Source organism: Lytechinus pictus, chromosome 17, assembly GCF_037042905.1.
Source record: "Lytechinus pictus isolate F3 Inbred chromosome 17, Lp3.0, whole genome shotgun sequence".
Taxonomy (NCBI): domain Eukaryota; kingdom Metazoa; phylum Echinodermata; class Echinoidea; order Temnopleuroida; family Toxopneustidae; genus Lytechinus; species Lytechinus pictus.
The window spans coordinates 2776513-2789045 of record NC_087261.1 but is presented as its reverse complement, the minus strand read 5'-3'; the positions used below and the strand labels follow the sequence as shown (position 1 = coordinate 2789045).

Sequence of the window (12533 nt, the reverse complement as noted above, 5' to 3'; positions counted from 1 at the left end):
GAGAGAAAAAATAAAGAGGACAGACATTGGTAGTGTGAATATATGCGTTACTCCCTGTAATTCAATTACGAATGCCCCCTCCCCCCCCCCCCCCGCAATCAAAATACGTTGGTACCAACCTGTTTGAATTGTTCCCATTGGGATATCGTTTTTTCCTGCAGACTAATCACTCTATTTTATCCCTACATTTGTTTGATTTTGGAACAATATGTAAAATCATTATTAGAATCAATTAAAAATATATTGACACATACAAAGACACCTCAAATTATTTTCAAGTTAAAAAAGAACATTTAATTTCAGATAATTCTCAGTGATCTAATTATAATTCGTTTGAGACAGAATTAAGAGGTTTATCAAGGGTCCATTTCTGAGAAAAGAAGTATCGATGGCGTTTAGGGTCTTCTGCTTGCATCGCGTTGGATTTCGTCTCCGACGAAGCACTGCTCTGTAAACGTATGGGGGTGTCGTTGATTTCTTTCTTCTCTGCGATAATTGGGTGATCTTTGCTACATGGCGGCGGTATGCAACATAGTATATCATCAGTGGGATGACAAGAAGTATAGTACAATGCCATAAAGAGGAGTCCTACGAAGAATCCACCCCAAACAAAACCAAAAGCTGGAATCGCATATATCTTTTCCCTTGACTCCTGCTTCTGGTACCACAAAACAAGTAAAATGGTGTTCTCAATGAATATCACAGCGTAAAAGGCAAGTGCTCTGTATCTAGTGTGTCCATCCTTCATGTTGAAAAAGCAGAAGATGTGGATGATTCCGACAACTGCATCGAAAGGTATCTCATCCCGCATGGCGTTGTGGAATTCTGTCTTTTGCCATATCAGCCAAGCTGTCATGACAAACCAGTGTGCGCCAGCCACAATGAGTAACCACCACTCGTAGATGCATGCAAAGAGCGCCATGGCGATCACTCGGGCGGTGATGGTGAACAAACGCCAAAGAATACGAAATGTCACTCCGAGGTAAGATATGTTTAGTCTGTCCTTTCGTGACACTCGTAGAACATTGTGGTAGCTTTCGAGAGAGAAAGCAAGTGAGCTTAAGGATACCACAGCAGAAGCAGCTAAAAGAAAGAATAAGATTGAAATAATAATCGTATAATCCCACTACAGTGCTTTTAAAAAAAAGTTTACACTTAGAAAAATCCTGTAAAATTGTACATTTGTAAAATCCTGAAGACTTTTCTACATTTTAACATTGGTACAGATCCGTTTAAGCAAATGACGATATAACTGTCGAAAAATATTTCCGCTTGAGTGAGCACCACTTACTTTGGAAAAGTTAGTGAAAAATGATTTGCGCAGAACTTTGAAATAGTTATACAAATAAAAGTAGATCTTAATCATGAAGAACACGTGGAATTCAGCTGGTAAAATTGATTTGAAGATATCTTTTACCTTTTTTAACTTGTTTCCTTGCCCAAAACAATTCAAAGAGTACATTGCGCTCCACACACCGAGGCCATCGTGACGATATTTGCTTTACACTGAGCTGTGATTTACATGAAATGGCTTAGGCTTGATTTTCATTTTGTTTATCATTGTCAAGCTCGGAAAAAGTGTGGAAAAACAAGTATTAAATGAAAAATGAAATGTAAATCCACTTTAAATGATGAAAACTTAGTGAAAAAACGCTGGAGATGTCAGATTTAAACTTTTGTTCAGATTCAGTTATGTCCTCAGATCCAGCTGGCACAAGAAGGGTAAAGGTTGTGCTTACTAAGTGATGAAATTTCAATTTGGGTGGCAAAATTGTTACAAAATGCTTGAATATATCCGTTTTATTTCAATTGACTAAAAGTGCAAGGGAAATGTAAGAGAAATGTTTCGCAGGGAAAGTTTGATTTCGCCCTTTCTCCTTGACACAGCGTGAAAACGAGCTTTTGTGCGCAAACAGGATTTCTGCGAGGTAGCCGAGCTTTACAAAAATGGACAGTGCTCACTCAAGTGTAACATTAGGTCAAAACGTTTACTTTCATTGGATAGATGAGACCCAAACCCGAGTAGATATGTGAAAAAATACCCATATTTTGTATATTATTTAATTCCCAGGGCTTTTTCAAAGTGTCAATATTTTTTTAAGTATAATGTGTTCACTGCATATGTTTGAATAGCGGGTTTTAACAATTGCAACGGGGACCGATCTAACAACGTAGTAAATCTATTGAAAATGCCCGTCAAACCACTATGAACAGCTAAGAGGACTTTGTCGAAAATAGGTGAACCGGGACAGCAGATCGCCCTGATATTCGGAGCTCATGAAGGTTTGCAAATATGTCGTTTGTCCAGAGTCCAGAACGACATTGCTGTTTTGATTCACCGATTTTCGACAAAGGCTGCTTGAATTGTTTTGAAGGGCTTTTGACAATAGATTCTCAGCGTTATAGAAAGTGTCTGCGTAGTGTTGCGAAAACTTCCAAATGATGTGCTTAATTACGCAGATAAAGTTTATCTATACCACGGCTGAAATAATATCCATAAAAAACACTTACATATCAAAGAAATTTAAAATCCCATTGTTCATTCTTGTCATGAGAAAAAAAAATCAATTTCAGGTCTTGACAATACCGATTCCATTCGTCAGCACGGTGTTTTGCCTTAAAGATTCATGTGAATATTAATGTGTTCGACTGGTATCAGGCTGTAATAATAAGTAGAGTAAATAGGAAGTTTTCGCTCCATGACGCACGGCAAATTCAAGAACACAGAAATTGTATTGGCAAATGCCCTTCATAATATTGAACAACCAAGAAGTCTTTGTCGAAAATTAGTAAATCAAAACAGCAGTTTATTCCTGCCTCTAGACAAATAAGCAAATTCTTCGGCAGCTCCGAAACTTAGGACATAACTGCTGCTCCCATTCACCAATTATCGACAAAGCTATCCCAGGGGGGGGGGCGTTTCATGAAAGGACTTGTCGGACGTTTTATCCGACAAGTCCTGTGTTCATTGCTATTTGACGGGCATTTTCAACACAATTACTGTTTTATCGAATCCGTCATGCGTCGCATAGAAAAACTCCCTATTAAAGAGTGCAAATGTGAAGAACTATGATTTTTACCTGTCAGCCAGTGGAATTCTTCGCTCTCTAACATGATGTAGACTTGTAGAACTAGTTGAGGAGCCGATTCCATGAAAGCTTCTAGAAGACGTAACATACTGAGATCACGATACTCATAAATCATCATGTTGTAATATTTGATATCCCGACGACTCCTCAGTCCATACTTGACAGTGCGCCAGTATCTGCATTGAAATTTGGTTGCATTGATAGGATGGTTAGACTAAAGGCTATCGATTGATATTGGGTTCGACTGTTACGAACCTGAGAAGCAACAATGTAGATTGGGATATAATAAATGTTTATCCCCCCCCCCCCCCAGCGATTGAATCACGTTATATTCAACATTTAAGTGGAGAAAAGATTATTGGAAAGTAAATATTCTAGCTCTTGAAATTATACACTTTCCGACGTTTACAAACCGGTCTACACCTTGAACCCAGAAAAGGAGGGCTGAAATGAAATGATTTGAAAAATTCTATTCATAAATCCAATTGAACAATAACTGAAAATAATAAATAAAAAGAGCCCGATTTCGTTTTCATTATAAGTATTCTAATTTGTCTTTAAGTAAGTAACAGAATATGTACTGTCGGACTATCAAGAAAAGAATGAAGTGACTTCATATTTTGGGATAATACCTCTTGATGGCTCCGAGTTGTAGTGCATGCGTTATTAACCACTGGCACCACGCCCGTAGCGGCTTCTTCAAAGCTTTGGGTCCATCTTTGCCGTTCTCTCTCGTATCTAGAACGAACCATCGAAAGCTAAAGTACTGCAAGACCAAGGACGGCACAAACACAAAGACAAACGTCATGGCGCTCCATAAAGTATCGCCTCGTCTCCAATACTGGACTCCAACAACGATATCAGTGACGTGATCCGCTATGTACAGCGCCATGCCAACAATGAAGAACAACGCGTCGATGAGGGTGAAGTTCCCTTTGTCGTCAGACACTCCGTACAAGTTGTTCTTTTCAGTTTTCTCCTGACTGATGTCCGAAACGGGGATAATTTTGCTGTCTTCTCCATCATCATGCTCCTCTGTGAACATGGTTTTGCAGCAATCTTAAAATTTGCAGAAAGCCAACAATGACAGAGGTAGGTAGTACTGACAGGCCTAGCTGGCTGTTTTGAACTCCTCAATCTACATTCACTTCACGCCCCGCTCATTTCTTCCTGATTTTCAATGCAATTATGCTACAGGAGAAGTAGAACATTTACACCACCTTTGAAAGTAGGCTTACGGTCCAAAGTCCACAATCGAGAAAACACAGCGAGATCATTTAAATATTGGTTTTCATATTAATGTACATACCCTGGAAAAGTAAACAAATTTATCATGTATAGTAGATTTGCAGGTTCGTTTAGCATATGAAGGTCAGGGTGGGGTCAAAATAATTTGGCGCCGCTTTCCAGGTCTATCTGCATTCAGATTATGTGTATCAACTCTATTTTCGGAACGACATTGCCTCCTTTAAAAGCCACGTGATGTCGCGATACTATCCTCACGTCAATGATTTGGTCTCAAAAGTTTCTTGAGACTTCAAAGAAATAAGTCAAAAAGTCATAAAATTTTGTGGCGCTATCTTTGTGTGTTCCGAGAAAATCACGCGACGCATTGAAGGCATAATTCCCCCCCCCCCCGCCCTTACCGTCCTTACAGGGTTAAGCTTCAAGCAATCTGTGTGCACTCCAATCTGATAAATGTTATTATTTTTCTCTCATCGGAATAAGTAATGCGGCAGAGATCCTAGTTGTCATTTGATGCACATTGTTCACTTGACAACACACCCACTTGATATAAGAGAGAATTTGTTTCTATCTTGAGACTAAAAATGTCGTTCTTTACTTGTTCAGATGAATCGGTACCATCCTGGGTCACACCTAAAACACCCGCGGGATGGTTAGATCACTGCAAAAATCCCTGGCCATGATGGTACTTTTATTAAGGCACCTTGTCAAAAGTCAGAAGAGTGTCTTTCCCGAAGGTAACCCCAAGTTTATTTTCATTGTTCATACTATTTCGTTAGAGACAGATCAATATCGGAGCGTGGTTTGGGAAGATCACAGTGGGTTTCCTACTAAAATACGAGGTCAATGCAGACCTATGAAAGGTTCGTATCTGGACTTGAAGCATTCAATATGTCATATCTTGGGGTGAATTCGACGCCGCCACTTGTAGGAGAAGAGGTACCGGTACCTGTCGTCTCCAGATGTCTCTGTCGAAGTTACTGTTCCCCCCACGTTGGACAGAGAATGTGCGTTTGCTATGTGTACACCATCAACCTCTATGCTTCCGTCCGTTTCGTCCCCTGCACCTCTCTGCACATCTGGACCTCTGACCTCACCACTCTGTGCATTGGGGACATATGCGGAGGTGCCTTTGCACAGGCAGATGGGAATCTTCTCTGGATGGAAGCAGTAGTAATAGAGCAACATCAAGAAGATACCGACGAAGAAGCCGCCCCAAACGAATACCAACGCCGGTAAGCCGTATCTTTCCTCCTGGGAGTCCGTCTCGGCATACCAGAACCCAAACATTACAGTATTCTCAATGAACACAATAACGTAAAAGATAATAGCTCTGTATCTCGTCGGACCTCCTTTCATGTTAAAGAAACAGAAGATATGGACAATTCCTATGATTGCATCAAAGGGAATCTCATCGCATTTCGATTCATGAAATGATGTATCTTGCCATACCAGCCATGCTGTCATCACTGCCCAGTGAGCTGCGGCTAGCACGAAGACCCACCACTCGTAGATTGAGCCAAAGAGTGCCATTGCAAGAACTCGTGAAGTGATGGTAAAAAGGCGCCAAAAAATAAGTAGCACCACGTGACCGTAAGAAAGCTTTCCTTTGTTGGCCTGTGGATCGCTGTACTCGAGATTGTCTCGTAAGGCTTTCTGGTATATTCCAAGGGAAAAGCAAAGGGAGAGTAGAGACACAATGGCTGATGTAGCTGGAATACGAAAGAGAGACAGAAAAAAAGATAGTGGTCACGTTTTCATGGCGCACCTGTCTAATCTTACGTAATTATACATAGGTCAGCGTAGATAAAATGCACCCCTTTCTGCTTGATAATCCTCAAGTTTATCGGATGAGCTTAAAATATTGATATTATTTTATCGTCCGTAATTGTCAGAACGTTTGTTCTATTTCAAATTTTACGTTCTCATCATTTAATTTCAACAAAGAAAATATGCCACATACAAATCCACTCTTTCGATCCGAATTCATCTTTGATATTTTATTTATAATGGCTTATTCACATTTAGCTAAAGGCTATAAGCTATTCAGGATTTGTCAACCTGATCTTAAACATCACGGATAAAAGATTTCCAGATCGTACAGAAAGTACCGAGGGGGTTTCCAAAATGATCTTTATAGTATTTAAAAACATTTGATTAAAGAGTAAAAAATAAAAACACACACACAATAATATGTCATCTCAGTAAGCCCACAATAAACATAAGAAATTGGTTTATTTGTTCCCTTTACTCCAGTAAATGTCATTAAATTGTGGAAAGGCTAAAATTTAGTTTTTCGACAATTTAATCTTTCACATTAAAAAAATGCTTCCCAGTTGGATCGTTTATCGATAGAAGTGCGGCTTTTCATGAAAGGAACAAAATACGCTAATAAAATACAAGAGGAAAAGTAGGACAGGTTAGGTTATTAAACCTTGGCCATGCATTTACATGATTCATTTCGTGGGTACCTCTTAGCCTCGACTTCTTTATCAGACTCGAAGACAGTTATTTTATATATTTATTTTTTTGAGGGGGATAAATCAAGTCGAGTTGGCTCTACATGATTTTGTTTTCCCCCATCTATCACTATCAAATTTATGTAAAATAAGTTTGTTTTCTCTCACCAGTAAGCCAGTAGAGTTCCTGTTCCTCCACCATGATGTAAACTTGTAGGACAAGCTGAGGAGCCGATTCCATGAATGATTCTAGGAGACGTAACATGGTGACGTCATGACGCTCACTAATCATCCGACGGTAGTATTTGGCGTCTAATCGACTACGTATGCCGAACTTGAATACACTCCAGTATCTGAAACAAGCAAACTCCACTGTAATAAAAATCACTTATAATTTGATAGACACATTTTAGGCTATTTGATAGTGACAGATTGGTTCGGTATTGACCAGATATCTATGATTACAATTTATTGTGAATGTCATTGTTAAGGATCACAACACTATTTCCCGGCGAGTTTCGTCTACTATTCAGTTTACAACGCCTTTGCTTGATATTACTAAAATTATACTTACAGACCCTTCGTTTAAGCGGGGTTTTTTTACAACAAAATCATGATGTTCTATTTTAATTTTTTTTTTGAGAAAGTAAAATTCCGACGAACATGACGAAGCAGTCGTTTGGGGAAAAAGGGCGATAGTTCATTAAAATGTAACAATCTTGGTTCTTGGTGTTAGTTGATAGTAAAGATAGTACTTTTTACCTTTTGATGGCTCCGAGCTGTAAGACATGAGTCAATAGCCACTTAAACCAGGCCCAAAGCTTTCTTAAGGACGAATTTGATTTGTACTTTGTGTCGTCATCAAGATCTAAGATGAACCATCGAAAGCTAAGGCACTGCAAGACCAATGACGGCACAAACACAAAGACAAAAGTCATGACACTCCAAAGTACATCGCCTTGCCGCAGGTACTGCACACCGACAAGAATATCCGTCACCAGGTCCGCAATATACAGCGATATCCCAATTAAGACAAATGTGGCGTCAACATTTGAGAAACGTCCTATGTTCGATTCGGATTCGACAGGTGGCGATAGCTGCGATTCGTTTGCAATGCCAACAGCTACATGATCTTCTTGGTTCTTCTGAGACTCTTTCTGATTTTCTCCTTGGAACCTTATGCTTTCTTCGGTCTGTACTTGCTCTTGGTTAATGTCACATCTAAGCTCGATAGATATTGGGTTCCCCGATGAGTCATTGATAGTACTAATACCAGGAACATCTTGATTTCGTTGAAAGTGTTTCTCGTCATGAAGTAGCAGACTCTTTGGTGGTGAACCTTGAGGTTGGACGTTGTCGCATTCAGCTTTGCAAGGATGCGTTGTTAGTTCCGGCGATGGAAAGCTATCCACATAAACACTACCATGACTACGTTCATCTCCATTCGATTCCTGTTTACCGTCACCTTCCTTGACGACGATTGATGCCATTTTGCGACGATTCAGCTAGACTTTAAGGGCATATCTTAGGTTGATCAATGCGGGGATCAACTTTAGCCAGACTCAACCATGGTTACCTTATACATTTCAACTGAATATCCTGTTTATAAAATTGAGGTGATCTATGCGTACAACAACCATGACAACGGTGACGGAGTTAGATACTGTACTGGTATATCGACAACATATCAAACTCTTATTCCTGTTCATGCATGAATGGAAGTGACAAAAGGTAGAATTGGAATACAACTTTGTTCTTTTTTTTTAATGGTTCCAATGTGTAAAGTCGTCCAAGCGAATTACCCTCGCTTGGAAGTCCAAAGTTCACAATTACATTTCAATGCTAAATGTTTCAGGATTATGAGGAGTGTATATGTCAATGAAACTTTCTGAAAAGGGGGAGAACAAAATGTGAAATACAAACGAACTTGTATGTTTGGCACGGTAAAACAGTATCTAAACTCTGTGTAAATGCAAATATGTCCAAAAATTGTCACTCTATATTTTTGCCGGTTCTATGCAAATGATTGAGCACTCTGCAGGATGATCAAGAAAAAATAAGCACTCCTTTTCCTTGTGAGGGTATTACATCATAAAATTGTGCTTTAAAACGTACTACTGGTATATACAAACAATTATTAGACCATCGATATTACTAATTTTGCTTGCTTTTCAAAAATTATCATGCATCAAAGTTCATGTTAATGTCATCATACAAGCAGTGGCGTAACAGGCGGGGGGGGGGGAAGATGCCCGCTCTGACGGATTTCACCGGGAAAATAAAAGAAAAACGGGAAAAAGAAAAAAGGAGGGAGAAAGAAAGGGAAAGGGGAAGGAAAGGGGAAAAGGAAAGGGAAAAGTGAATAGAAAACGAAGAAAAAACTTTTTTTTTAATGGAAAAGGAAGGAAAGCGGGAAAATGTACGAAAGAAGAACATTTGAGAAAGAACAAATCATTCCGAAAAAGGCCTATGTCATGCAATAACACGGTGGGAAATAAATCAAAAGATGACAAAATGGCAAAAAATAGCGGGAAACGAAGGTAGAATGTAATAGTCAAAAGCTTAATTGGAAAACAAAGAAAAGGGACAAGAAAAAAAATAATAATAACACGACCGGGCTGCCGATGATTGAAATTAAGGAGCGGGAAGAAAAATGGACTGCATACAACATTGTGCTATAAGCTTGCTAAATTTTATGCAAATAAGCTACCGGGGCTTTGCCCCAGACCCCACGCAGTAGGGGCTCTTCATATATAACCTTCAAATGGCTCTATAACGCCCCCCCCCCGTTCAATCACTGGCATACAGGCGCGGGGGGTCTTGGTTCCACACCCAAGAGGAAATAAAAGAAATTATAGGAGGCAACGTATAATGAAATGAATGGAAACAAAGAAATGTGTTATTTGCTGAATATAATGGAAAATCTATCACATAATTATAATTTAATTTCAGTAGGCATTTTTTTCCAGCTCGCTTTGCACGCTGGCGACTTTTTACAAATTTTTCCCACATTGCTATGTTTTGCCTCCTCAAAATATTTGGTTCATTACGCAACTTGCTTGAATAAATGTGTTGTGTAAAAGCTATATTTTGTATATGCCCGCGCATTTGATTAAAATAGCGGCAATCTGCAAAGTTTAAATGGATTTGATATCAAGAAGTTCCGGGGGCTCCGCCCCGGACCCCAACCGCACAGCAATGCGTATGGAAGGGTTGGGACATGGCCCCAAAAAGGTCTACAAACAATAACAAAAAGGAGGAAAGAAAAGCAAAGGAAAAATGTAGGATATAATTTTAGTTACTGAATATAATGTCAAAAAAATAGCTCAAAGTTAGCTCCTCATGAAAAGGTGATTTTTTTCTCGCTCGCATTGCTCTCTCGGGACTTATATAAAGCAGCTTTTTAGCACATGTGCTTTACTGCGCCCCTCGTTTTTTTTTACCCTTCACGCTACAGCCGCAAAGAATCATGTTCACAGTGGCGTACAGACCACAAAAAAATATAAAGAGAGAAGAGTGAAATATATTATTATCTGGATATCATGTCAAAATCTATCACAAAATTGGATTTTTGTATTAAAAGTGTCAAAATTTTTGCTCGCTCGCAAGTTTTTTTTAAAGATAAATTCTGCCCGATACGCAAAATCGTCGCCTCATTACACCATTACGCCTGTTCATACAATGATATGACCGGGAAATTTTTGGCTCTTGCCTCCCCCCCCCCCCCCCCCCCCTGGCCACCGACCCCTGTTACGCCGCTGCATTCAAGGATGAATGAAGTGAGTGATGACAAAAATAAAACATCTTTCAAAGAGATAGAAGGGATAAATATAGCTTACTCTTTTTTCTTATTAACATTGCATTATTGATACTATTAGTTTTGTAATCAATTATTGTCATCTGTATCATTATTACACACAGGAGAAGGCAATATAACAAACAAGAACTTGACAACGAAAGATAACAAATCTGTCTTCTAGTTGGCATCAAACATTACAATTTTTATTAAAATACTATTGCATACATTCATAATCATCTTGTGTATGAACATTATTTACTTCTTTGTATAGTAAAATCATGAACCCATTTATGTTACAAGTGTAAAGAATTCCACAAAACTATACTTCATCAAACTTTATTTTCTCAAGTACTACATACATGTAGCAGATATAATCCTGAGATTGTTCTTTCTAAACTCTGTTGGTCAGTTTTTACTATGTGCATGATTATTTCCAGTGTATTTCGCGTTCATTCTTAGAATTAAAAAAATCAATCCAGTTCTAGAAATGTCACTACCGATTGTACAATGACCAGCTACAAAGCAACCACCAATTACCATATTGATTATTTAATCAATATCATTGTTTTCATTATAACTATTACTATTAGTATCATTATCATTAATAAGACATCCACAGGGCAGATTTTCTTGTAAGAAATCATTCTTTATCTATGAGCTATATACCAATTTATTAAGTAAAAAACATCTATCTACATGTATATATTCAGAACAAATTAACACACACTCATGCAGACTATGAATGTAATTTGTAGCCCAACTTGGAGCAACCTAAAAAAATATCAATACAAATGAATAAAAAGACATCTGACAATATCAATAAATTTCTCAATAAAAGTGAATATACAGTTTGTACTGACCAAATAAACATACATGTACATTGATAACGGGGAAAAAAATCATGTTCGTAATGATGTCAAATTTTCACAATAAGTGTTACCTTGAATAACGAAGTGTCCGCTGTGGTCACATCACACTAGATATACACATTTTATATATATTATGACCATTCTCAAACAAGCCCAACTTTATAACTATTCATTACTTGTTATAACTAGGGATGTTTCATTAAAGTGATCATTTCACTTTGTTCTGATTTAAAAAATTCTCTTTTTGGTTCCTGAAAATGGGCTAAACATTAGGCTTATAGTGTAAAAATACCATCCCAAAAGTTTCAAAGCATTATATTTACAAGATCAATTTTAAAACCTTGGAGATGTAAACCAAAGTTTGAAATAATTGGGAGTTGGTTTCAATGGCTACATGTATGTGTATACAGGGAATCTGTGCACCACAACACATTAATTCTAGATGAACACAGCATGACCTACATACAGTGTGTACAAGGTATACACTGAATGTATAGTGCAGCTAATAGTGTGTGTATAGGAGATACACACAACAGAAGGCAGTCAAAATAGCCAACGGACTTTTTGAATTGGAGAAAACTGGTCATAAGCTGAACCCGTCTACTAGACGGTTCTCAAAATCAGGCTAATTGCTACTTGTTTCTAAATTAGAGTTTTTCGTCCTATATTGTGGTCTGTTTCAGGGTTTTTGAGGACAAATACAGGCACTCATACGCACGTTTCAACTCAGTTTGAGAATTTTTAAAATCAGCTGCTCACAAATTTAAACGATCCCTTTAAACTGCATATTAAGGTTACAGATTTTATAAAAAACTGGAAGGTGTGATCGGTGCTAAATTATATTTTCAATCTCTTTGATATTAAATTCTTATTATTCACAGGAATTTGATGTTGAAAAGCTTATCATTTGTTAACATTTTAAAACGATTACCCTTACAAATTTAGTCCAAGTAAAATGTTTAAGCACTGACAAGTTGTCTTTCTCCGACAGTTACCATAGCAACAGTCAGAGGCCAGTGCTTCTTAGCCAATCAAAACTAAGGATTTCACTGAAATAGTCAGCAAAGACCAT

At 38.1% G+C, this 12533-nt stretch overlaps 2 protein-coding genes across 2 annotated transcripts; both read right to left on the bottom strand.

Annotated features, from left to right (window-relative positions):
• Window positions 1-274: 274 nt before the first annotated feature.
• LOC129279914 (XK-related protein 4-like) lies at window positions 275-5998 on the bottom strand. Its single transcript, XM_054915976.2, has 3 exons — window positions 3722-5998; window positions 3081-3265; window positions 275-1083 (listed from the first exon to the last, which is right to left on the bottom strand). Exons 1-3 carry the CDS (start codon window positions 4132-4134, stop codon window positions 323-325), a joined length of 1359 nt encoding a protein of 452 aa, XP_054771951.2. The 5' UTR covers window positions 4135-5998; the 3' UTR covers window positions 275-322.
• LOC129280470 (XK-related protein 6-like) lies at window positions 5229-8471 on the bottom strand. Its single transcript, XM_054916490.2, has 3 exons — window positions 7556-8471; window positions 6962-7146; window positions 5229-6046 (listed from the first exon to the last, which is right to left on the bottom strand). The coding sequence occupies exons 1-3, from the start codon at window positions 8281-8283 to the stop codon at window positions 5229-5231; spliced, it is 1731 nt and encodes a 576-aa protein (XP_054772465.2). The 5' UTR covers window positions 8284-8471.
• Between the last annotated feature and the right edge of the window lie 4062 nt (window positions 8472-12533).